Source organism: Amblyomma americanum, chromosome 9 (genome assembly GCF_052857255.1).
Source record: "Amblyomma americanum isolate KBUSLIRL-KWMA chromosome 9, ASM5285725v1, whole genome shotgun sequence".
Lineage (NCBI taxonomy): Eukaryota > Metazoa > Arthropoda > Arachnida > Ixodida > Ixodidae > Amblyomma > Amblyomma americanum.
The window spans coordinates 80,353,104-80,380,302 of NC_135505.1; the positions used below are offsets into that span (position 1 = coordinate 80,353,104).

The window sequence follows — 27,199 nt, forward strand, 5'->3', positions numbered from 1 at the left end:
ACACAGGTGCGGCTATTCGGACTGTAAGTAAGCGGAAATAGCGTTCCATTAGCGTACCAACCTTTCATTCCGTGTAATTACACATTTTCTGGTATTTGTGGGCCAGTGAGTACTGGCGGGTGCAGAGTAGGAAAGAATGCGTTTTGCTTTCAGTGAACTGGCTTTTAACGCTCGTAGTATGAACAGCCCTACGCGAGCGGCAGGAGGGGGCGAATTTCAATTTTATCGCGCGTATCAACGCAAACACTGCAGTCATCAGACGCGTGGATTCGTTTCGGTCACAGAGCTCGCTGTTGTCTCCCGAATATTCAGTTTGTGAACGGAGTACCCTGTCGTAAGCTCTGCATCTAAATTGTCACACTCGCCATGTCCAAGCAGGCCGCACAAACGTTAGTTGGAAACTGTGCTCCACAAAAAACGAGATATTCGATTGATCTATGCGATCCTGAGTTTGAGCACATTTCGCTTTCGTTTTTACAACTTGCAGAACAGTGAACGTTTGCCCTACAGGCAACCGGCGACAAAAACTACACGCATGAAATGCGAGCATGGCACGCACATGTGCTGATCGTTCGCTCCGTCGAAGCATGGTCACTTGGTACTGGCTGTTTGTTCCAGGCGCTAATGACATAACACACACGAGAATGAACACAAGGTGAAACCCCACGCACCATATCTAGGCTTGGCAGGAATACAACGGGCGGATGACTCTGCCAGCAATCACACGGCGGTAGGCGGCGCTCGCGTAAAACGAAAATGGAGGCGCCCAGGTATCGAAACTAAAATCGTGTGTACATTAGAGCTAATTATGCGCTCTCTGACGTCGTCTGGCCCGTTTGGCAGTAGAGTAAAGAGTTTTCATCGCTTCTCTTTTCGAAACTCTGTCCTTACCTGTGCTTTTTTCAAACTGCACACTCATCGCGGAAAAGTAGCAGCAGCCAGAAAAAGAAGACATACATAGAGCAGACACTACACGAAGCAGGGTGTCCTCTGCGTGTCGTCTTACGCTGACTGTTGCTACCTTGTCGCTATCAACAAACTAGCTCAGATACACACCCTTCTGCAAATTCATCTCGTTGCAGACGTAAAAAGATTTAAAAAATGTGTGCATGTCCAGGATCTCGCTCTGTGTGGTTGCTTGAAGTGCAATTCACTTTCTTCAATACTGCGAGGAAAGCCTGTTAAGCTTAGTTGGACTTTGCATCCCCAGTTCAGACAAATGTTGCCTTGTATTTAGACATCTCTTCAATAATTTAAGACATGTGCGCATGTGTTGAGCCCAGTATGGCTTGCTTTACAGAAAGCAAAACTACGTAGGGATTCCTCAAACACTTCGAATTTTTGTTTGTTGTTGCAGTTTCCAGAAATTACAGTCCCGGGTCATTTGGGTAGATGTGGGAAGTGATGGTTCGACGATGTGATGGGACAAAAGAGGTAAAGAATGTCTTCTGACCTACATGGTTCCTATCTCTGCCGTGCTTTGAACTACAGCCACACCTCAGTTGCCTTTTAAGTTTTGATGATGCTCGCAGTGATGTGAAACAAGCCGCGCTCACAATAAGTTGGACGGGAAGACCTAAAGAGATTTTCCCTCTACCCCGCCGCGACCGCTGATACTAGCTGCTGCAGATTCGGCGTCAAAACACAGGATACTGAAGCTCATAGTTTTTCAGCGCAACGGCACACAGCCAAAGAAAGGGACAAGGAAGAGAAGAAGGACGAACACAGCGCTGTCAACGCAGAAAAAATATGACATTCAATAAAGGCTACCAGCTAACCCAAGAACTAACTCTACTGAAGTACACAGGATATGCTGCAACGAAACCGATGTTTCTGTTCCATTGACACATGCGCTTTTTAGGCGTGCGCGCCTGACCGAGTTAAACGACTTAGCAACAGAAAGAAGAGGGAATCGCGGCGTGCTGACTTATCCGGGAAAACTGAGGTCGCCGCAGCACCCAAGCCTTGGATGCGTGGTCACAGCAGCCATCGGTAGATTTTTTCTGACAATGAAACGTTTATATTGACGCTTCTGATACTAAGACGTAAAATTCGGAAACTCCCCGGGGAATTATATTGCACCTAGAGCCATAGAACCTCTCGCGCGGAATCAAACCGGCAGTCGAGCGAAGAGGGCTCTGAAAGAGTCCTGCATTGTGCTCCCCCCGCAGATCAGGCAGCTGGACACCTTGCTGAAAAGCTTTTTCAGAGGCCCAGTAGCTCTTCTCATCTGCTATGCATACAGCTGCGCTGCGGCAGATTATTTCAAAACAAAAGCCTATCTGACCATTCCGTTCGTCCTAAAGGAGGCTCAAACTGACAGCAGCTTTAGAGACGAAGATGACTTCCTTGCTGGCGACTTCATTAGCGCTGCTGTCTCAAGTCGACTTCACAAGAGCAGCACTTGTTCAGAATGGAGAGGTGGGTTGTTTTTGCCCCGGAGTGCTGTATTGTGTTTGTAGAGTCCTGGAGAAAGGCGTGACGATGCGAATTGACTTACTGCCTTCTTTCTTGTCTGGAAACCCTGGACACCCAAGGGAAACGGTGCCCTCAACATTAGCCTCAACGCAGAAGGTAAGCCACAGCAGCCGTTGAATGCTTTGACCACGTTTCATTGCTGCTTAGGTGCAAAGAAAGCTGCAAGACTAGGTGCCGACATACAGGCACAAAAAGCGCTTGTTGGAACTGGCGCTTTCCCTTCTAGGAAGAATTACAGGCAAATTATAGCACGCGACACGGCGCTACTTGTAGACAGCCGTGAGAGACGGCTGAAGTTGAAAGTGAACTCTAAAATTATTTTCCTTTGCAGTTACGACCAAACCCTTGCCACAATACTTGCTCTTTGATATGTGCCATACCCGAAGAGGATAACAACTAGAACAGGGGAAAGGTCTTGGTTCCCTTAGTTGGTGCCCCACTGCCGCATACTTAGAACTACATGCATTTATTTTTGTGAACAAGAAAGGTCAAAAGCGTGTGAGTACCTTGTTTATCCCTTGGCTCGTTTTACGTAACTGCCAATTACGCTATTTTTTTTTCATGTGCCGCTCAACATTCTCTCCACCCCGCTTCATTTACTCATTCCATATAAATCGTTTGGACTCACGATTTACAGCCCTTCTCAAAAACGTACAGCCCACCATGTTCAGCCCTGGGTCATCCAATGTTGCTCGCTTTGAATCGTCCGCATCCTAAATATTTTTAGTGTGAATAGAACTGTAGTCCTCATGCCTCCGAAGTTCAGAACTTCCAGGGCTGCAAGTGAAACGCACTAAACGGGCTACAACAAACTCATTGAGCTATTTATTACAAAAAAGTTGTACATTTCACACATATGGCACCTTCTCCTGGTACTGTCACTTCTCTCTGGTAAGGCAAGTCGGTTACGTAGCATGCTGTCACTTGCGGAGGTCATGAGATATTTTAGGAAACCACGAGAGGGAACCTCGTAGGTTTGTTCTCCACGCAGGTTGCGGCGAGGCCATGGCGTCTAAATTCGTCGACGTCGTCGCACCGGAGAACGTCGTGGTTGCGCAGAACCCATGGGTGGTGAGCCCTTCAGAGATGTCTGTTGATTTGGAAAGGAGGAGGGGAAAGGGTGCTATGATTGTAATTGGGTCGATGTGCTTTATTCCAACCGAGGGTGATAGTAGTTTCAGTGCTTGTCATCTTGCCTTTTATCATGGGCTTACAAGACACACTAACTGTGGATCCGTTTTATGAAATCACGAATGTAGTGACAACCGTTACTATGCAAAATTACGCGGAGCCCTGAGTCGGGCTATTATGAAATTCACGTCACTGATCAAGCATGGCCGGATTATTTCCCATTCTGTCCTTACAGTACGCTCTGCGACCCAACTTAGGCCTCTGAAAGTGCCTTCACACTCTAGATAGGAGAATAGAAGAGCAGAAAAAAAATTTCGAGTTAGGTGTACCGGCTTACGCGTGAATAAACGGAAGGTGTCGCAGCTTTGGTTTAGCCATATAGCTCTGCATTCTGGCGTGGAACCACCCTCAGGTTGTGCACTCTTCCGCACCGTCGTAACATGCTTCTTGCTTGGTAACCATCTTAAGGGTTCTCGTGGCCGCCACCAGGCCACTAGGCCACCCATGACCTCTCACTTTCTCTCTGTCTCACTTCCCTTTCGAACTTCTCCTCTCCCTTCTCTCCTCTAAAGGCGGAGAGGGACTCCTTTTCCTATCACTCTCCACATTGTATCGCCCACCTTGGCAAGGGGTCCCTACCTGCTACGGTGAGCAAGTGGCAAGAGTGGAGAGAAAGATCCCCCTCCTAATGTTTAGGAGACCGCCTTTCATGACTGGGAGATGGCAACCAAATTGAATTAAATAATTGAATTTAAATTAAAATTTGATAATTAGTGCCATGTGTACTATCCTGCACTAAAATGAAGTAAACATGTTCCAACGAACTTAGCCCTTAGCAGCTGCTGGAAGGAAGCCTGCGCGTAACAACCACAGCGTTCTCATACACCCCAAGCAGCGCAGGTAATCGGCCCCATATCAGAAATGTATTGGCGAAGGCCGGTTCTACAAAGGACCAGAGTAAAACCATTCATTTTCAATACTGGGCTGGATACCTGTGCTTCTTGGGACTGCCCTTTAAAGAAGCCGTTAATAGGGGCCTCGCAGAACAAACAAAACGCCTTGTAAGCGCTGAAAAATATCAGAGACCTCACGAGCGGAGCTGTTCAGAACCAATTGTTCGGAAAGGTCCAAAAAGTGGCGGAAAAATTTAAAATGCCGCAGGCGCTCGAAACTGGCGGGATGGGAGAGTACGAGCCGACATTGATAACCGCCACCAGTCGACAATATGAGTGCTACTGGGATCGCTTGTTGCGTGGGGCCACTCGCCAAACATCCGATGCTAAAGCACGCCTTCAAAATCACTTTCAAAGCCAGCGCCATCGGGCACTGGCCGCCGAAGACGTAGAAGAGAGAGAGAAAACAGAAACTTCGCTCAGTGCTTACGAGCTGGAGCCACAGCTACGGCACTTCTCCAAATAAGTCCACACTGTCGCATTGTTTGAAAGCTGCGCTTCGAGCAGAGATGTGAAATTTCAGGAAAATTTCAGTGATAGAGACGAAAACGAAGAAAATTTTTCTCAAATTATTAGAAACATTGCAAAAATAATCGGAACAAGATTATGCGGACGAGTTATAAGGAGGTGTGCTCGGATTTTGACAATGGAAATACAATCGAGGTCACTTATAACAGCTGTAGTTATAACGAACGGTCGCTTCTTACGAACGAAGGTGGTGCTACCGTCAAAATACATATTAGAGCAATGGCACTACGACTCAGATGTAACGAACGATCGTGACAGCTCAGATCGGGCGGAGCGAACGAAGAGGCGGCATAATTTGGGCAGCACAGTTGAAAAACCCGCGCTTACGGCCACCATGGCGTCAAAAAAAAAATATCTGCGGTTCAGCTCCTGCTGAACATATTTAGCGAGGGAAAGCTGTGGTGTATCGGGTAAATAGACGATGCTTGACCTCTAACGTTGAGTGGGTTCCGCCCACTGCACAGGCAGCGCCCACCCACCCAGGTGGCGGTTGAATTAATCGTTGATCGCGCGAGGTTGGTCACCCAGTGAACGCTGCGGCCTATTGCTGCAGTGGCGCGTTTCTGCCACAACGTTGGCAGCGCTAATGCATGCAGCCCAGATCTCTCTTTCCCCACCGCCACGTACTTCAAAGTGCGACTGAGGCGTACACTGCCCCACGGAGCCAGTTATGCTCCTTCGTTTACACAAAATCATCGCAATCTAGAGCTTTTTAAACGCTAACGCCAGTGAACACAACAAACGCCAATGATCTATAGCTTCAGTGCCGCGTTTCTGCTACAGTGTTGTGAATGCCAACGCATGCAGCGCGCATCTGTCACTAACGCCACGTAGCTTAAGGCGCGACTGAGGTGTCCATTTTCCCAGGGGGCCAGTTATGCGCCCTCCTTTACCCCTCCCGTAAGGGAGGGGTAAAGGAGGGAGTGAAAGAAGAAAGGAAGACAGATGTGCCGTAGTGGAGGGCTCCGGAATAATTTCTACCACCTGGGGATCTTTAACGTGCACTGACATCGCACAGCACACGGGTGCCTTAGCGTTTTTCCTCCATAAAAACGCAGCCGCCGCGGTCGGGTTCGAACCCGGGAACTCCGGATAAAATTGGTTTTGAAGACAAGAAATGGCGCAGTAACTGTCTCACATGTCTGTGGACAGCCGAACCGCGCCGCAAGAAGTTTGACCACTGGCTCACTTGAAGGTCAAAACCGCGAGCACTGTGAAATCGTTACGAGGTAGCGTAGTGAAGCTTTCGCTTCAAAATATTTCCTAGCTTTAGCGCCCACGAGCTGCAAAGTGAATCGATGCTTGCATATGTGCCATTTGGTCTCAAATGGAAACAGGATTAAGTGCGGAGCCTGAAAGATGGACAGCGTTGAAGCGAAACAACTGCGCGCAGTCGGGGATCACCCAATGGCTGCTATATTAGAACGTTGGTTGCCGGTCACGTGGTATGCCTTGCTGTCCCTGCCAATCACGTGGCGTGCATTCTTGAATCAGTTCGCTAACTTCGGTGCCGCTACCGGGGTAAAAGGAGGGTGGATACAACAGAGAGGAAATAAAGCGTTCTGCTCTGTCGTGTGTTGCAATAGCTTCGTAGCTACGTTCTCACAACTTTGTCAAGGTTCGGAAACGCGAAGGCTGACGTATGCCCCCACCGAATTAGTAATATGGTTTTCCTAAAGCAGGCATGTTATCAGAAATGATTTATGAATATGAATACATGAATATGAATTTAAATGAATATCCGCAGGAATAATAGCTGAGAACATGATATGTATTTTAATGGCTGCTGGGCTCTGCACAGGGCTTTAAGGTTGGTACAATAGACAGTAGATTTGGTTTTAGTTGCTCGATGACTCAGGGGAGCAAGGAATTCAGTTTTTGGTATCGGTTGCGCACAGCCGACTTCGCTCTTTGCGTATTCGCAGGTTGTCCTTTCCATACGCATGGCAGACACCCAAGCCACATGTTCTGGAACTATCGTGACAGGAAAGCATATCGTCACGAACGCGCAGTGCTTGACCAGGTATCTGCTGTTATGTAACTCTGTGTGTATAGTTCAGTTTGTCTCGATTTATTCTTTGTATACGCGCCATACTGCCTTTGATAAATGCGTACCTATTTATGTGTTCATGCTGCCCGAGGGGTTCACAATACATCAAAATGGGCGTGGAAACAGTCCTGGACTTTGAAACGTGAAATGAATCCAAGGCAACAACTTCGGCCGACACAAACTGAAGGCATATGGCTTTCTCAATAGTGGCGGAAAGTGGCAAGAGGGTTCTAAATGCGTTGCACATGGGCAGTATTGGAAGTTTTCTTTAGTTTACAGAACATTATAAATTGTTCTAGGAGAGCTTACCACACGTCACGCCTGCGATTTCTGCGACAGGTGGTGTGGATTCAATGATATGCGAGGCAACGGTGCTGAAAAGTTTTGGGGTTGAAGGTACGATAACTCGTTCATGACGGTGATCGATGAGAAGCCTTCCGCATTAATGCTGAGAGTCAAAATTTTTATCTAATGCTCTGGGCTGTAAGCACTGGTGAAAGAAAAGTAAAAACTGAAAGAAAAGAGAGTTTCTTCGTGTCGTTTGCTGCGGTGGACGGAATTGAGGCAGATGAGGTTCTAATACACACCTGACGCAGGACGTCTGATATACTGCGTCAGTAGTGATTTCAAAAGACGGCGATAGATTGTTGTTTCTAGTTTTGGTGTGCCGGTGGTACGGCTCGGTATTCGTACAAAAAGGCCAGCTTGATGCCAAATAAACTGAGTTGCGAGTGGCGCTGGTTCTGACGTTTGTCTGACCGTGACGGCGCAAAGGTGCCGGTGTGCTGTGCGATGTCAGCGCACGTTAAAGATCCCCAGGTGGTCTAAATTATTCCGGAGCCCTCAACTACGGCACCTCTTCCTTTCTTCTCTCAGTCCCTCTTTTATCCCTTTCCTTACGGCGCGGTTCGGGTGTCCACAGAGATGTGAGACAGATACTGCGCCTTTTCCTTTCCCCAAAAGACTAATTTTGAATTTCAATTTCTGTCCCCGTAGGACGCGCCGTCGTCATATAACAATCGTAGTCGACTCGTTTTCAAAAAGTGCTATTCTAAAACCCCTGTGTTTGGGCTGTTCGGGGCTAACGTTGCTGCTAACACAAGTATCCAAATGACGTTTCGGTTCTGCGCATGCCCACCGGCTACTTCCAATTCTCATATCTAGCTAAACTATACGAGTTACCATATTAGAGGTCATGATATTGTGTGAGTATTACAAAGCATGTCGACTGTGTCCATTCAGGCTTTCTTTTTAGTGCTCTAGCACTTACAGTGGGGATTACTCGCATTTGGGCGGAATGGGTTTGTCCGTTTGTCTGAAGCCGGTTTTGTGGCAGGCTGCCCACCTGCTCTCCGTGTGGTGGCAACCTGCCAGCCTTGTCAGGCGGCAGGTCATTTATTTGTGAGAGGCTGCTCGGGAAGAGCCACCATAGTGACAACCAAACCCAAGCAACCCACGTCCCTCTGAAGGCAACATCTGGCATAGCACCTGTCTTGTGCCACTGCTCACCTGTCCACTGGGTGGCTTACTTCCTCATATGTAGCCGCGGTGGCACCCAGACGAGAACCAAGGGTGCTAAACAGGCGGCACCGAGTTAAGCGAACCGATCTAAGCGCAACGAGCAGCAGCGCTCAGAAGGAGGACGTTTCGAATGATGCTTGCACAGTTGCTGAACGGAAGAAGTTGGCGTGGTAATTAGGTGGTAGCCTGGTACAGCCTAGTGGGTGGCAGCTAGCTCCCTCCGACGATTGACGTCACGCTATCGCACATATCTCCATTTGGCCTAATTACCGAAATCGACTGACATTTTTTTCACCCTTTGACTCTCTGAGAGCTCAGGGGGAGGGGGCGAGATATAGAATGCCGCATCGAAGTACGCTGCCCGGCGAGGCTACTTTGTGAGCGTAGGAAGCAGAAGCCGAGCGCTCCACGGGAGCGAGGAAAATGCCCCCCCCCCCCCCCCCCCCCCCCCCCATTTCATCCGCGTACGTTTTCGCGTGGGTGCAGCTTGCTATGTACCCTAGCAGCCAGAGGGGGACCTCGAACCGGAGTCGGCACAACTGTACGTGGACAACTTTTGAATCGGCACAGTTCACTTCACTTTTGCGCTAAATGTTGTTGTCGGGCTATTTTGCAGAATTTCGCAGCACCAGTACTCGATGGAAATTCGAAAAAAGAAACTTAAAAAAAAGCGAACCCAAATATCTCGTGCTCGGTTTAGCCATGGTTTCCTTCGTTTATACACAGTGTTGCGGTCGCACGTGCGCGTGCGCATGCGCATGCGTGCATGTTTGTGTGTGTGCGTGTGTGTGTATGCGCGCGCGCGCGCGCGAGCGCTTGTGTATGAGGCTGAAGCAGAGGTGCACGCATGCAATAGGTGGTGAGCGTGCTAGCGCCCGCTACACGGAAACAACCACGAGCCCGAAAGCTACCAACAGCAAAGTGCGTCGCCTCTGAAACTGTGCGACACGTGCTTCCGCAGCTGTTCTACAGAACGAGGTCTTGTTGTCACAAAGCAGAGAGCCCGGGCCGGGTCGGGCCTAAAAAGTGGGCCCGTGCAAAGCTTTAGTAGGAATAATATACCCGAAGCAATTAATTACGAAGTAAGGATTGGTGGCGCTGCGTTGTCTTCAGCACTAAAATCATTACCGGGAGCTACTTATTGACCGTTTTGGTATCCTTTCTAGGGAAGGCGCTACCCCGCGATCGGTAACGGTGTTCTACTCCACTTCAGAAAAGTACCGGGGATACCGGGTGAGAGCAAGCCACTTCCTCGTCCATCCGGACTTTTCGGAGGCCACAATGAGCAGCGACATCGCTCTGGTCATGGTATCACCAGCTTCAGTTTCATTTGTGACCCATATGTTAGATAACCTCGAATATTTACACGGTGCGAAGGATAGCAAGCCTCCTCAATGAATCAGTGGATAAATGTAACGTAGCTGTATTGAGTGGTTCAACGTGACGGAATTGCGGTTTCCCTCGGAATAATTACCTTCCTTCTTTTGGTGTTGCTGCAAAAAAATTTACGCGCAATCTTTTTGAATTCAGAGATTACGGTGTTACTGGAAAAATCTGCCAGAGTAGTACGCGTTTCCCGCTTGATGGCAAATAGTTTACAAACAAGAAGTGGGACTGCGCAGCCAAAAGACGAAACAGATATGAGTGCAGGTGCAGCGCTTTTTTGCTTGTTAAGCGCCTCATCTTGTTTTCTTGTCAACTTACATTTCTTCAGTGGGCTAGAAAGCCTATAATCATTGGTTGTATAGGCATACACTGGCAGAAACAAATTCCGCGATTACAAGTGAAGCAACGTTCTCTGTAATCGACAGGTATATATGCTGCAATCTTCAAGTGGGCTTAAGACTGCAGCATTGTAGCAAAATAGACAAGTGCCTAAATGTAGAACAAGAAGCGGATCACTGTATAGTGCGGCACACATATAATTCGTTATATAAAAAATGTGTATTGAGTTTACCTGCAACCTCGAAAGAAGAATATATGTCGCTCACTCAAGTCATTTGGTATTTTTGTTGTATTATGTGCATTTACTGAGTATTTTCTTCTGCGTTGTTTGTTGTTGTTATTTGTGTACATTACTAGTTTTTAATTAATTATTACGTGTATTTTGTTTCTAATGCCTGTGCCATATTTTCTTGCTTGTATCGCCCCCCCCCCCCCCCCCCCCCCTATGTAATACCCTCGCACGAGGGCCCTTAGGGGTATTGTAAATAAATAAATAAATAAAATACACTTATTGTGGCGACGAGCCGTACCCTGGTGTGCTAGCAGCGCACCGCACGGTAGGCGTTACTACGACTAACCTGCTTCACATTGAAGCCGCAACGGACGGTTCGTTGGAACTAGTCCCTGCCTATCATTAGAGGTGCAATCTTGTTACTGTTATACTTCAAACAGACCAACCTCTCGTCAAAATTGAGATGCAGTTACTTTCCGCAACGTCTTCGGCAGCGAATCCACCGAAACACGCCTTACGTTAGTTAGGTTGGCTTCAACGCGTGATGGCGATGTGGCGTGGAAGAGGAGTGGAAAAGGCCAAAGGCCGCCCCCAGCTTAAAAGCGTGAGCGCTGCCAACTGGTGTACAGCACTGAGAAGCCCACCCCTGTCCGCGCGCGGTCATTGAAGAGGGGTGTTAGGAGAAGCGCCAATTGCAGGACCATGGTGCGCCGTTCGATATATCGAATGCACCGCTTACCGCGTGTTCGATTATTACGAACAGTACTACTATACTTTTGCATGAAATTTTCAAGAGAATGCTCTGATTGTTCTATAGAAAGAATAATTCGATATATCCTGTTTCGATATATCTGGCCTTGACTCTTACTAGTGTATTACGCGTTGTTTGCAAACGTGTTTCTGACGCATGCTTGGTCTTCTCGTGAAACCTTGCATGTTGTGACATTTCAGACGTCGACTGACATGTCGTGAGATAGTGTTAGGGTATGCATTTCTTATGCGGGCATCCAAAATTCTACTCCTTTTCTTCTCTTTTGTAAGTTGGAGAACCTCAGGTGGTCGCAATTATCTGGAGCCCTCCACTACGAGGTCCCTCATAGCCTGAGCCGATTTGGGACGTTAAGCCCACATGAACCAATATTTTTTTCCACTAAGAGTAGAGCGCATTTAAATAAAAAAAATAGAGGAGAGAATATTCTTATGAAATAACGACATCGATTTGCGTGACCGACCAGTGGACCTCTGTTTTCCGATGTAAAAGAAACCATACGTCACTGTCGTTCCTTGTAAATAGAAGTAAGAAAAGAAAAGTGACCCTCCCGTTCACCTACAGCCGCGAGCGGTATGACAAGTTTAGTGGATCTGCAGGTCTCCTGTATTTCAGGGTTAAATCCCGCAGAAACAGTTGTCTAAGTTGTGGAAGATTTTCGGCCATGAACTGAAGCCGCTCACAACCCTCCGGTGGTTATATTCTACGGTCAGATTGGTTACAGTGAGTGAAACGAACAACATAACTTGAGTGCTGCTTCTTTTTGTTTAAAGTTCACGTTTATTCTGTTCTCTCAAGTCCTCAGTTATCTTTTGGAGATGACAACTCGGGATAGGTGGCATGCGATTTGTAATCGGAGTTACATTAAGAGCCGGTATCCAAAAGGCTCCCTTGTGCTTTACGAGGTGAGTACATTAAAGGGTCCCTAGGGGGTCGTTACCGTTTCTGATTCCTTCTTCGCAGCACTTCTTTCTCTCCTTCTTCTTTGCTTTCTCCTTCAATTTTTTCTTCTCTGCATGTTTCGAGCGTCTACAAAGAATATAGGCAATTACTGCGCCCTTTCCTTATCCCAATATAGGATAGAATTGGAAAACTTTTAATATCCAACAGAAAGAGGGTAGCCAGAGGGCTACCCGCCTAGACGACGGCCGAAAGGTCTTGACTCTCGGCGGCGGCTTCGGCCAGTCGGACGAGTTGTAGCTGAGTCGCCGGGTCGGAGCTCAGTAGTAAGGTCTCCCATTGATCTTTTGTGTTAATACCTCGTCCCTCCCGGGGAGCATGAGGACATTCCCATAGTATGTGGTCCAAGGTGGCCCTAAGTTCGCAGTTCGCGCATTTTTCTGAAAATTATCCCAAAAGCAATTTTTTTCAACGCCTGTTTTAGAGCTTGTTCAAGCCAGGTGCCTTTCGTCAGATTATTACCTTCTTTTAACGCCTCATCACAGGTTGACAGCCCCTTCATTCGAAGCATGTACGTACGGCCGGTCTGCATCCCTGTGGAGCCTTTAGACATTGAGGGCCGCTACGTCATCGTCGCCGGATGGGGCCAAGAAGACAGAAGTGAGATAAAAAAGCGAAAGTGCAAAATTTGCTGCGATGCAAGGGATACCTTTCAGGATTTTTCATTGAAAAAAAGAAAATACGATGGCCTGCTCTTGCTCAGTATTTATCACAACGGTTTATTTCGCACTTAGAGCACAGAGCGCACTAACCAGTGTGCGCTGAAAGACTCGGCTTCTCCTAATTAATTAGTGCAGAGTTGTTGTCAAGGAAATGTGTATGAATAAATATGCTTTTTTTTTCAAGATATTCTACTCCAGGGTGAAAAAAGGAGAGTGTGTGCGCTGAAAGACTCGGCTTCTCCTAATTAATTAGTGTAGAGTTGTTGTCAAGGAAATGTGTATGAACAAATATGCTTTTTTTTTTTTCAAGATATTCTCCACCAGGGTGAAAAAAGGAGATTGATTTAGACTGCCCTGATAGGACAAACCGCTGGGCTGTGGCGGATGCCCTTCCCGGATACTCTCCTAAAAATGTTAATCAAGGAAACGAGGTGTGAAACGTTTTACCTAGTTAGGTTTGGAATCGTTTCATGGAAGCGCATACATCAGTGGGGGACACAAGTGCCCATGCAAGTGACTGTGTTGTCAAGAGAAAGAGACGGAAGTAGATTATTTAACAGTTCTGTGCTAGTTGGGATGGAGGAATAGGGCTTTTTCCACCAAGGTTATTTAGTACTTCAAATGGCCCGACGTGAGCCACGCACTTCACCAGGAAAGAAGTGGGTAGGAGAAGGGTGGCCATGACAGAGATTGAGAGTGAGGTTTTCACGTGAATACCAAAACATTTTATCGAACTTCAATTTCATTTGTCATTTCCTTTTCTGGAACGTTCTACATTTCTCGGAAGTGTTTAGTATATATATATCCTATTGAGCTTCGGACGTTAAATTTATTGCGAATGAAATTTTGTTCAAGAAAGCAGAATGTGATAATTTTGTTCCCAAAATATTCTTGAAGTATATTTTCCTGCGTTCAGATCTTTTGGCTCTGTACTGAGAACTGCACTATTAGGAGGAAATCAAGACATTTTTCCTGTTACAAAATTGATTGCAAGCGCTTCACCGTCTATTAGAATTCACACGAATACGCTTGCGTTTTCGGAGCCCACTTCCCGTGAAAAATGCTCGAACTGTCTCCGACCTTTTCGAGAGCGATGGAAGAGGAGGAATTTGATAGGATACTGAAGTACTGCACTACAATATGGTAGACAATTGTTTTTAGAACTTGCTGACTCTTCTGCGCGTTTGCAGCGAGGCGACCCCAGAAGACGATGTACACCACTGTGGTGAAGGTTGCACCGGAGAGTGTCTGCCGGGTTCCGTACAAGCGGTTCGGCTTCAACGGCTCTGTGATGCTTTGCGCAAAGAGGGTGGACAATAACTACTGTGAGGTTTGTAACTTGTACGTGTTGCAATGTGAAAATTATTACTGACTGCCAGAAATGGTTGCTAGCCGCCTCACTAATCGACGTAAGAGGGAGACTCCAATTTCTACGATGGGCCCTGAGATTAAAAATTGAATTTTAACAGCATAGAAATTTTTTAGTGGGTTTCTGGTATTTAAAGCCAAACGACAACATTTCATGACAACCTGATGTGCATCATGAAATTTGTAGGCGCCAACTTTACAAGCACATAGAAAAAGAGGACATAGAACACGCGCCGTACATGCAAAACAACGCGTACAACACGTACAGGCAACACATAGAAAAAAATTATCAGGTGCCCTTAAGTTTCCCTAGGTGCGGAAACCGTGCGCGGTCCTCCACCTGCACCGTCTGCTGGGCCAGCGCCGTACATTGCGAGGAAGGTTTTCAGTGGGTGCCTCATGATGGCGCTATGACTGCACGCCAAGCACAGAGGAAATTTACCAGAAACGGAGAAAATTTGCTGCTCACTTGATTGCGGCGTCTGGAATTAACATGCTCATAATTACTTCTGTAGGACTCAGTACATATCTCGAAGATACACTTTTAAGAACTGCGCATTCACTAGACGCGAATTTATTCAGCTTCAAACGCCGAAATGAGCGCGTGCAATAAATACCATGCTGAAAAAAAAAGTGTCGTGGTGGAGCGGCAGCGTCTCTTTCTCGCAGGCCGGCAGCCCGGGTCCGACCGCCACCTTAACCTCAATTTTCTTTTCTTAATATTTTAATTACCACAAGCTTATGATTGACAGGTTGTGCGGACACTTTTGCGGAAAGCCTCTGTTTATAACATCCGTCTACGCTACTCATAAGCCAAGAAATGCTTTCGTTTTAAAACGGCGCGTGTCTTCGGCCTCTTTTTCTTTCTGCTTGTAAAGTTTGCGCCTACAAAGTTTATAATGAGCAGCATCCAACTAGCCCACCGTTTTGCCCTGTTGCACTTGATGTGCCCCATTAAACATCAAACAGCAACTTCTAGAGTGTTTCACTACGTGATGTCGAATGCCTTAGTTTGATTTGGTTTTGAACTAATTACGTTTTGCTCATTGACTATAGCAAATTGTGAGGTAGAAGTGGTACTCTATGTCTTCCATACCGCTTCACTATTAGGGTATTGGAAATAAGTAGGCGTGTGCGAATATTCGAAATTTTCGAATATTAACCGAATACTATATTTTTTAGTATTCGTATTCGATTCGAAAACCAAGTATTCGTGTTGTTTCGAATATTCGATGCGACGCTAATATTCGTATTTAGCCGAATATTTTACTGCGGGCACCGTCGTTCGTTTCGGTCCGCAAGTCCTATCGACATCGACATAGCAACATGGCGGCGCTCAGAGCCATGCGTAACGTCGGGCCATGCTGTCGCTGATTGTGCTGGTGAGCTTCTTTGTGGCTATACCTGCGACGGCGCGTCCGACTCTGATTCGTGCCATGGCGAGCCAAGGTTGTGGAAACCGAAGAGGAAAGAGCGCTGTATGGAAATACTTTGTGAAGACATCGCCGTCGACGGCGGAGTGCACCACGTGCAGCAAAGTGCTTCGAACGCCTTCAGGTACGACAACGCCGCTTGTCAACCATTTGAAGCTGCATGCGGCCCAGATGAAAGAGTATCGAAAGATGGCTGCAGGTGTGCCGGAGAAAGATCAGCCGACCATGGCCGACTTTGTGCGCCCGACAGAGCCGCTTTCAGAAAAGATGACGCAAGCACTAAATAGCAAGGTCGCTGCCATGGTGGCGCTTGATTTGCAGCCCTACAGCGTCGTTGAAGACCGCGGGTTTAAAGAGCTGTTGGCAGCTGCTGTTCCAAACTATCGCCTACCGTCGCGCTCTACACTTTCGCGGGTGCTTGTTCCGCGCATGTATGACGATACGCGGAAGAAGGTGAAAATGGAGGTTAGCAACGCTTTTGAAGGCGGAACTGCAGCTGTTGCCTTTACCAGCGATATGTGGACATCGCGAGCGAACGAAAGCTACGTAAGCTTCACTTGCCATCTCCTAGCTCCTAATTTTCAAATACAGCGGTTCACGCTTAACACGCGTCATATGGCTGACAGTCACCGTGCTGAAAACATCGCAGCTATGCTGGACGAGATGTGCAGCGAGTGGGAGATACCCGACAACTGTGAAAAATACATCGTGACAGATAATGGGCGCAACATCCGTGCCGCTGTCAGGAGGCTCCCGTGGACTGAGCGATCGTGTTTCGGCCACACCCTGCAGCTAGCCCTTAACGACGCAAGATCTCGTACGCCGCCCATTGATCGTCTGTGCAAGAAGGCCAGACACATTGTTGGTCACTATAAGCACAGCTTATTGGCACAAAAAAGGCTAGAAGAATACCAAAAAAACAGGCAAAGATCCTCTCCGTCTGGTGCAAGACGTAGAAACCAGATGGAACAGCCAGTACCTAATGCTATCTCGTCTCTTGGAACTAAAGGAGGCAGTCACTGTTGACCTTGCCACTTCAGACAACAGCATTGATGGGCTCAGTTCACAGGAATGGAAAGAGGCTTCTGAATATGTAGTAACGCTCAAGCCAGTCTTCGAAGCCACTGTTATCGCCAGTACAGATACGTATCCATCACTTTCAGCTCAAATACCACTCATTTTTGGAATGCTGCATTATCTTGCAAACTTCTCTGGTACTACTGGATTTCATACAGCCCTGGCATGCTCGATCAGATCAAGGTTCCCCCTGTATGCAGAGGACAAGGAGGCATGCCTGGCCATGTTTTTGGACCCACGCTTCAAATCCACCGTATTCAGAGCCGACAAAGAAAAGATGATATGGCTAAAAGATTTAGTGCTACAAAATCTGTCCCGGTGTGCTCCTGACCCAGAAGCTAAGAAACAGAGGCCAGAACTCTGTGCACAGCAGTCTTCTAATGTCTGGAATGCATTTGACAATTTAGTGAAGAATGCTGTGGAAACTGAAGCAGTTTCTGCTGCAGGATGAGAGTTTGCTGCTTACTCAGAGGAGGCATTGTTTAAACGAGACAGTGACCCATGCGACTGGTGGCGGAGCGTGGGTTCTTTCAAGTACCCTAGTCTGTCAAAGTTGTGCACGAAGTACCTCGCAATACCCGCCACTTCAGTGCCAAGTGAGAGGGCATTTTCTGTGGCTGGAGAAGTCGTTTCAGCTAGAAGGGAAATACTTCTGCCTGACCATGTGGAGCAGCTGGTTTTCCTTCACGACAACCTTTAATGTTCATCCCAGCAACGTGCTTTTGTGCTTATGGCAAGATAGCCTTAATCAGTGCTGTGTACTAGTCATTTTCTGTGATAATTCCACTCTTCTAAGAATATTGTTCTAGACTTTGGTGCTTTTTGTGCACCCGCACACACCTTTTGTGTTCATTTACTCATTGATAGTTGAACTGTGATGTTCTTGAATGCTCAAATAAATGTTTTGTAGTGGTTAAATGCGTCTGTCCTAGATTATTCGATATTCGGTTCGATATTCGGAACTAATTATTCGTATTCGATTCGTATTCGAAAAATTTGATATTCGCACACCCCTAGAAATAAGCAAGCTGCAAGCAAAGAAGCAGAGGGGTAGAAGTGGTGCTCTATGTCTTCCATACCGCTTCACTATGAGGGTATTGTAAATGAGGAAGGTGCAAGCAAAGAAGCAGAGGGAAGAATGTCACCTATAGCAAGTCTCAAAACGCTAGGCAATGGAGAGGGTGGTGACCTTTCCTCGAACCTGTGAGACTTCGAGAGCTTTCGGGAATCACTTTCCTTGCGGCGCGCAGCGTGCGTGTTGTTCTTACTTGAAGCGTGGGCTTGCCATCCGTGTGTCGCCATCTTTCGCCATCTGTGAAAAGCAAGTCATGGTATTCCTCACGCGATTTCGTTCCTCCGACTTAAGCTCCGTAACATGCGAATTCTATAGAAATGCGTCGAGAGAAAATGATGTACTGCCTCCCGAAAACCCGTTTTCTTTTCACCTCCTCTCGTACCACAAGAGCACTATTAAAGAAGAGGCACTGTAATTACCAGTTAATAGTAATATATTGTTTCGTTAATACCTACAGAGGCACAGTGCGGTGAACGCTCTTATTTTCGGAGGCATCGTAACTGCTTTTACACGCTAGAGTGCTTCAGTACCTATCTCATCGTAGGGCGAAGTTTTTGATAGTGCATGCGCTCTGAAAATCTGGTGCCTAATTTAGCCACGCGCACTACTTTCATTTGGGAGACAGGTCTGGCGAACAATAAACTTGGAGACTTACATGTGAGTATGTACCAGTGAAAATACTTGAAAACAGGGCGCTGCGCGATGGCGATGGAAGAATGGAGAAAGTTTGACCTTAAAGCATGATAACGTTCGTATATGACAGCTCATGTAATGATTGATAGTATGCGAAACAAAAGTGCTTTTTAGTCCGTACCTGTAGGCAATCCGTAATGTATAACATTTTTACTTTTAAAGGTACATGCTTCCTGATTAAGTATACAAAACTAGAGCAAATATTTTCTTTTACCTCAGTGATAGTTTTACGAGGTACACAGCATCGCTATGGGCTCGGTATGCCATAGCATAAAACTAGTTCTTTCACTTGCTGTTCATGTCGCGAGACCTTGGTAATCGCGACCCACGGACTGGTCGCTTTCGAGGATATTTACACTGCAGTGAGGTGGCTCATGTTTGCTAACCAGCTTCCGCTTTAGACTAGGTGGCTCATAGAGCTCACGGAATAAGTGGGCAGCGCTAAAACTACTGCGAGAAATTTCGTTGAAAAAGAGGGCCAGAACACCCAGTTTGTTGCTCACTTCCTTTCCACACATGAAACAGTTTCAATACTTCATTGAAAAATGCTCTGTCAGAAGTGTAGTATTAGGAGAACCCGTCTCTGTCGGTGAAAAAAAAATATAAAATTATCATTGAATTTGCTATCTCCCTGTTGAGGACAGCTCGATGTCTGGTGAAAGTAATAAATACGGTAATGTACACGAAAAGAAACAATCGGAAAACATTGGCACGTGTTTAGCGCTGGGGATCAGGGACCGGAAATCTTAATGTGATAGTGACACCAGGAGTCTTGCAGCGCCTGTCATCTTTACGTGTTCATGTTCTTTGTTGACTTATTTTTACCTCACATGCGCCAACACTCATCTGTCTCTGCCCGCTTCATTATTTTCTTTATTGTCTCTCACGATTCTTTTCTATAGTAGCGTAAAAATGGGTTGCGAAAAAGGGACATTCTCATGAAAGAAGGCACGGCCAGCGGCAACTAACAAATGATTTCTTCAAAGAAGTGACATTTAAATATATGCATGTCAGAGCAGGCACAAAAAAGTATCACAAGCACACAGAGCGTAAAATAAAAATAAAAAAGAACTGCGTCATCTTGCCTTCGAGGAAGCGTGCCTCTCTCTTAATAGTCTGATGTATCACTTAAGCATTTTGGTCCTTTCTGTGTGAAGACAAACGCTTCTAAAATTTCCCGTGCTTTCTCATTTTTGCTGTTGTGCCGAAACATAACTTATTTCAGCAGAGGCAAGCATTTGTGATCAAGACAATGCATCGCCAGGTGACTCTGCTCCTTGTTTTCACAGGACGCTCATGTTAACGAGTGCGAATATAGAGTTCTTTTACAATACAGTGGCCTGTGTGACCTATGTAGGCTCTGCCACATGTGAGGGGAATCAGATAAACGACGCGAACTTGGCAGGCCATCTAAGACTTCTTGTGCTTCACGCCGCAGCCATGTTACTTCTATTCGCCGGTGCTTCTTGTAATGCGAGCGCAAAGGTGACTCAGTTCGTGGGGTGCCGAGAAAACCAGTGGGAGGCCGTGCTTGTTTCCTACTTTCTTAAGATTGTGTGCCGTCCTGTGGACATACAGAATTAAGACTGGACTGGTGGTTTTGATAGCTACACCAGTGTTTACATTCTGACTTAATTTTAGCTTCTTTGTCAACGTTTGATCTATTGCCGGGGCAATCACATCACGAAAGCCAGCCTGTTTCAATCATGAAATTGCATGTCGAAGCTGGTTTGCATGACATGCGTAGAAGACTTTTTCAAAGCCCTCTCGAGAATATATTTAGCAATAGCCCTCTTAGTGGTTATATAGTGGCTTAAAAAAGTTCTGTACGTATGTCATGCCAACCAGCTTTGACATGCACATTTTAAGGTTGAAGAGAGGCAAGCTTCATTCAAAGCATGATGACGTAAAACTCTGTTTTTCATTTTTTATTTTACACTTTGTGCTTGTGATACCGCTTTGTGTCTGTGCTGACAAGGATATATTTTAACGTCTGTTCATTGAATAAATCACTTGTTAGTTCGCGATTGTCCCGTCTTATTTTGATGCGAGTGTCCCCTTTGCGCAACCCATCTTTACGCTACAATGAACCAACTTGCCCAGCAACTCATCGTGCTTTTGTATAGTAACTGGCTATAAAATTCCAATATATATTTCTTAATTAACCTTAGCAGTTCACTGCAAGAGTCAAACAGGAACACAGATGTAGCCTTCAGGTCTATAACTCATGCACACTTTTTCACGACATGCGCTCGCCTCATTTTCTGCAGTAGCTGGCGAGTGAGGCCCCCACTTCGCGTTCATGGCCGCACACGTACAGTAGTGCAGTCCACAGGCTGTGCGTAGAGTGCGTATAACCTACGCAATTCCTGTTTCTAACGCCGGCCAGGAGTTTATGGATGTAAAGGGTTTAACGTCCCAAAGAGACTCGGGATATGAGGTGCGGCGTAGTGAAGGGCTCCGGAAATTTCAACTACCTGGGGTTCTATAACGTGCGCTGCCACCGCACAGTACACGGGCTTCTAGCATTTCGCCTCCAAGAAATTGGATTGCCGTGGCCTGGATTAAACCGGCGTTTTCCTGGTCAGCAGCCGAGCGCCATAACCACCGAGCAACCGCGTCGGGGTTGCGGCGAGGAGTGTTCTTTAATATCTTACTTGCGCTGTTCAACATGCGCGTAGCTTCGAGTGTCTGCTTGGGTGTTGTCAACTTATCACTGGGATTAGGAAGTTGTTTGAACTCGAGTTTACACTATCCTCCACGTCCACGGCGATGTAGTCAAGATAGCCACAAAAGGGTTGTGCGGGCTGGAAGTAAGGCGAAACGGCTTCTTCTCTATGGGGGACATTTTTTACTTAAATGTTCTCCTGGTCAGTGTGAAAATCCTCATCGTGTAAACAAAGACAGCCTCAAGCACTTGCTTGCAGAGCATACGTTAATGCGACCCTGCTTTGGAAAGTGCCAATTTCAGGCTTCTGTAAAATAGACAGGAAGCAGGGAAGCACCGGTCGTTTTTCCACTTTCATAAACAGGAGTCCCTTGTTATTTTTTACTGGTTTAAACAAGCATGGTAGAAGCGTTCAACTAAATAAAGCCATCAGCCTTTTGAAGAACTGACAGGGAGAATGATTCTTCTTTTGCGTACTCAGTATATTTCGTGTCCAGCAGTGAACAGCCGCAGGAGTTATTGGTAAGATCGCTAGTATGGTACTGATTTCTTCTGCCGACAACTAGCTGATGTTGCATTTGGGTTGCAAGCCCCAAGGGTAGCGTTGGCCTGGCGGCCTGGGGCAAAGCTGGAAACATCCGAAGGTCCCGGCAAAGGATGAGTCGACTGGCAACAGAACAACTTGTTTATTCTGGCATTGCAAAAGAGCAGCCGGTCAGGGCGACCACGTTACTCGAAGGAAGCAAATCGAAGTCTCTCTCGGCGTCCGGGGCAGCGGCGTTTTATACCATCGGAGTCGAGGGCAAGAGGGAACGGCTTGGGAAGAGTCATCCGATACGGCGTCGCTTCGACATGTCCAGACGTGACGGGCGCGTCCGCCAGGCCGGCGCCGGTCAGACCTCCTCGCCTCCCAGTTGGGGAGCTCCTCTCCCCGGCTGCCGCGCTTTGACAAGCGTGGGCAAAACATGCACACACACACACACGCACGCAAGACGACACGTGGCACTGAAACCTGCCTGGACGCGCTTGGCGGGAGGCGTTGCGGCCGCGATGAACGAAGCCGCGGCGTCCGTTGCATCCGCGCCGGCTATACCGCGCGTTGTAGGCGAGACGTAACAGACCGCCCCGCCGGGAGAAGGAGATCCCGATGGTCAGGGGACTGCATCCGCTGTCCAGAGGGATGTCGCTCGATGATGCTCGTAATCGAAACCGATCGTCCCTCGACGTTGCTTGAGCGCAGCGCACAGAGAAGGCCTCGTTCTCGGGTTCAGGATCACACAGGGCACTGCAAAGTCACTTCAGGAGAGTTGCCATTTTTGTGCTCGTTCCCAGCAAGCGTTAGAACTACGCCGAAACGCAACCGCTCAGTCAGCAAGCACGAGACAACCCTCACTAAGCTCTGCCAGGCTCTTTCCCCTTTTATACTACTGCCTAGTTGCATACAGTAGTCAAGCAGCACTCAGAACGCGTCCACAAATTGGAAAATTGCACTAGAAAGCACATAATCACTTTGAAACACTAAACAAAAGCAATATGTTAAAAATCCTGCCTCAGGAAGAAAACATCAGTAACCAACAACTTTGAGGCGGATTCCTACGTTAGGGGCTTCGACTTAAGCCATCGGCGTTACCGTTGAGACTCCCCTTTTTGTAACGCACCTCAAAGGAATATTGTTGCAAAGCGAGGCTCCAGCGCAGGAGGCGGCCATTTTTGGGAGAGATGGTTTGCAGCCATTGGAGAGGGCAGTGATCCGTCTCAATGATAAACCTCGAGCCGGCTAGGTAGCATGACAATTTCTGAACGGCCCACACGAGACACGCACACTCTTTCTCGGTGGCGCTGTACGCCTGCTCACGACAGGTCAGCTTACGACTAGCATACAGGACGGGGTGTTCCACTTCTCCATTGTCCCTTTGGCACAGTACAACGCCCATGCCTCGCTCACTAGCATCGCACTGAAGAACGAACCCTTTTGTGTAGTCTGGCGATCGTAGCACAGGCTGGCTTGTTAGGACGCTCTTTAGGGCGCTAAAAGCTCTTTCCTTTGTCTCGCTCCAGACGACTGTTTGGGGCTCTGTTTTTCTTAGAGCATCCGTCAGGGGAGCCGCGATATCGGAGTACCTGGGGATGTACCTCTGATAGTAGCCGGCGACACCTAAGAACGACCGAATATCGGTCTTCGTGCGCGGTTGCGGGAAGTCTCGCACAGCGGCCACCTTTATTTCAGAGGGGCGGCGACGACCCTGTCCAATCACGTGACCGAGGTATACAACCTCGGCCTGTGCTAATTGGCACTTGGGAGCTTTGACTGTCAAGCCCGCTTCGCGCAGGCGGGTTAGCACTGCCCGCAAGTGTGCCATATGCTCAGACCAGGATGCGGAGAATATCGCTACGTCGTCTAAATACGGTAAAGCGAATTCTTCCTGTCCTCGCAACACTTTGTCCATGAGGCTTGAAAAGCAGTATGGCGCGTTCCTCAAACCAAAACTCAAAACTTTAGGACGGAATGTTCCCATTGGTGAAATGAACGCCGCATACCTACTAGCCTCTTCTGTAAGTGGAACCTGCCAATAACCCTTGACAAGATCTAGGGTGGAAATAAACTGAGCGCTACTAACTTTATCAAGGCGCTCCTCGATGTTAGGGATCGGATAAATTTGATCCTTAGTGATGGAATTAAGCCTGCGGTAGTCGACGCAAGGACGAGGTTCCTTGCCCGGTACCTCAACTAAAATCAAAGGGGAGGTATAATCACTCTCACCCGCCTCAATAACACCGAGCTGTAGCATTTTCTTTACCTCAGCCTCCATAATATCGCGCTGGCGGGGTGACACCCGGTACGCCTTGGATCGTACTGGCTCTGGGGAGGTAAGTTCTATATCATGAGTAAGGACAGAAGTCCTACCAGGCCTCTCAGAGAACTGACCTTGAAACTCTTGTAAGAGTTGGTGTAGTTCGGTTTTCTGCTCAGGCGACAGCGGTGCTTTACTGAGTAAGTCACTAATGACCTGATCAGTGTCTTCCCTGTTCGTCACTGAGCCTAGTCCCGGAAGCTCGACCGGAAGCTCTTCTAACTTTCCCTTGTCGGGCATTTCCTCTCCAGTACCTGGTGCCTTCAACGCTACAGGCTCAATTTTATCCAGTTCTGACGTGCTCGGAATATCAGCTTGCTGCGCCTCCGACCCTTTCTCATTGTTCGACAACGTCGGCCCCGCAACTACCGCCTTTGCAGCGAGCTCCCGAACTCTCGGTCTGGTTAAGGCCTGAACGCTAGCCTCACCAAACAAAAGCCCCTTCTCGCGCAGGAGGTGATCGGACCTGTTCGAAAATAGGTACGGGTACTGGGGGGGGCAGCCTAGATGACACTACGGCCTCCGTCTCAAGTGCTCCGAAAGGTCCTTCAATAAGCACTTTTGCTACGGGCAGACACACGCTATGAGCTTCCACGGCTTGCTTGATCCATGCGCGCTCGCCCGTGAACATATCGGGTTCTACGTAAGAGGGGTGAACTACATCCATTGTAGCTGCGGAATCACGAAGCACTCGGCACTCTTTCCCGTTCACGAGGAAGTCTCGCATGTAAGGCTCGAGAAGCTTCATGTTCTCGTCAGTGCTACATAATGACAAACACACGACGTCTCTTTTTGTTTCTGGACACTGCGCCGAAAAGTGACCCGGCTTCTGGCACGTATAACACACGCGCGCTTGCCTCGCCTCGAACCGCTTTCTGCGTTCGGCTTCGGCTGCCGCCGTCTCCTTACGTTCGGTCGGACTGCTTTCACTCGCATCCGCACTACGCGTGTCCCCCCTTGCTCTCATGGGTGTGAACTTCGGCCTCTCAGACTTGGAGCCAAATTCACCCTTTTGACCGTCCTTAGCTCCGCGAGCCCGACGCGTCACAAACTCCTCGGCTAGCTCGGCGGCTTTAGCCACTGTACTAACGTCTGGCCTATCCAAGACCCAGTACCGCACGTTCTCAGGTAACCGACTATAAAACTGTTCCAGCCCGAAACACTGCAGAATTTTCTCGTGGTCACCAAACGCTTTCTCTTCTTTGAGCCACTCCTGCATGTTTGACATAAGCCTGTAGGCAAACTCTGTATATGACTCATTTCTGCCTTTTTCATTTTCGCGAAACTTCCGACGGAACGCCTCCGCTGACAGCCTGTACTTTTTTAGCAGACTTGATTTCACTTGGTCGAAATCCTCTGCCTCCTCTCTCTTCAAGCGAGCGACTACGTCGGCCGCCTCGGCGGGTAACAAAGTGAGCAAGCGCTGTGGCCACGTTTCCCGAGAGAACCCCTGCTTCTCGCACGTTCGCTCAAAGTTAACCAGGAACAAACCAATGTCCTCTCCAAGCTTAAACGGCCGCATCAGGTCAGTCATTTTGAACGATACCCGTTCTCCTGCACCGATGTGCCTGACTTCCATTACGAGCGCGTTCCATCTCTACCTCGAGACGCTTCATTTCCAAAGCGTGTTGACGGTCGCGCTCTTCTTTCTCTTTATCTTTTTGCTCTTTACGTTCGCGCTCCTCTTTCTCTTTTTGTTCTTTACGTTCGCGCTCTGCGTTTTTCTCTTTTTCTTTTTGTTCCCTCTCCTCAATCGTCTCAAGGGCATTCCGACAGCTCGTCATCCTCAAGCCTCCAACTCAAGAATAGCCCCTTAGGCAGTTCTGGTTTTCTGAGTTTGTCTGAGACATCCAGACCCAACTCTCTTGCAAGCTCCAGCAATTTCGGTTTGCGCAACGACTTCAAATCCATGGCTGCTCCGAATGCTGCTTTCTCTACTGCCTACTATTGTCTTTGCCGCAAACTAACCCGGCAGCAACGACAACACAATTACCTAGCTCTGTTTCTGACACTAACAAAAGCCTTGCAAAACTCAGAAGAAAGAAAGTCCCGCCACTCACCAAACCTCGCAGCCAAGAATTCAGCGCAGTCGTTCCGCTGCAGGCAACCAGTCATCACACAGGGCTCGTTGCACTGCTCCCGGGATGGTCGTTGTGCTGCTCAGCATACAGATGAACGCATATCTTCGCTTGCTGGCCTCCGTTGTCGGGATCCCACCGCTGCCACCAGTTGTTGCATTTGGGTTGCAAAGCCCCAAGGGTAGCGTTGGCCTGGCGGCCTGGGGCAAAGCTGGAAACATCCGAAGGTCCCGGCAAAGGATGAGTCGACTGGCAACCGAACAACTTGTTTATTCTGGCATTGCAAAAGAGCAGCCGGTCAGGGCGACCACGTTACTCGAAGGAAGCAAATCGAAGTCTCTCTCGGCGTCCGGGGCAGCGGCGTTTTATACCATCGGAGTCGAGGGCAAGAGGGAACGGCTTGGAAGAGTCATCCGATACGGCGTCGCTTCGACATGTCCCAGACGTGACTGGGCGCGTCCGCCAGGCCGGCGCCGGTCAGACCTCCTCGCCTCCCAGTTGGGGAGCTCCTCTCCCCGGCTGCCGCGCTTTGACAAGCGTGGGCAAAACATGCACACACACACACGCACGCACGACGACACGTGGCACTGAAACCTGCCTGGACGCGCTTGGCGGGAGGCCGTTGCGGCCGCGATGAACGAAGCCGCGGCGTCCGTTGCATCCGCGCCGGCTATACCGCGCGTTGTAGGCGAGACGTAACACTGAAAATTGCCGCACTGCACATTGCAAGCGATTCTGTGCTGACACCACTCATAATTCATCGACTGATGTGGAGGATTGAACCCAGTCTGGTATTCAAAGCAAAAAGAAAATGAGCTGATGAAGATCGGATAACGCAGGTCAAGTAAAGCGTGGAAATTGTACTAGAAAAACTAGCCGCACTGCATACGCTATGCCTTAATGACATCGAGGCGTACCGTAATCTTGGAAGAACGCTTACACTGCC

The 27,199-nt window shown here is 48.0% G+C and overlaps 1 protein-coding gene across 1 annotated transcript in view; it reads left to right on the forward strand.

The window, feature by feature from the left end:
* LOC144103454 (granzyme B(G,H)-like) overlaps positions 1–27,199 on the forward strand; it is a 31,548-nt gene that overhangs the window by 2,803 nt on the left and 1,546 nt on the right. Inside the window, exons 2-10 of the mRNA XM_077636167.1 lie at positions 1,358–1,434; positions 2,307–2,421; positions 2,538–2,574; positions 3,470–3,549; positions 7,016–7,113; positions 9,828–9,969; positions 12,833–12,947; positions 14,200–14,334; positions 16,460–16,627. Coding sequence (XP_077492293.1) covers positions 1,421–1,434; positions 2,307–2,421; positions 2,538–2,574; positions 3,470–3,549; positions 7,016–7,113; positions 9,828–9,969; positions 12,833–12,947; positions 14,200–14,334; positions 16,460–16,627 — 904 coding nt within the window. The 5' untranslated portion in view covers positions 1,358–1,420. The remainder of the gene's footprint in view (positions 1–1,357; positions 1,435–2,306; positions 2,422–2,537; positions 2,575–3,469; positions 3,550–7,015; positions 7,114–9,827; positions 9,970–12,832; positions 12,948–14,199; positions 14,335–16,459; positions 16,628–27,199) is intronic.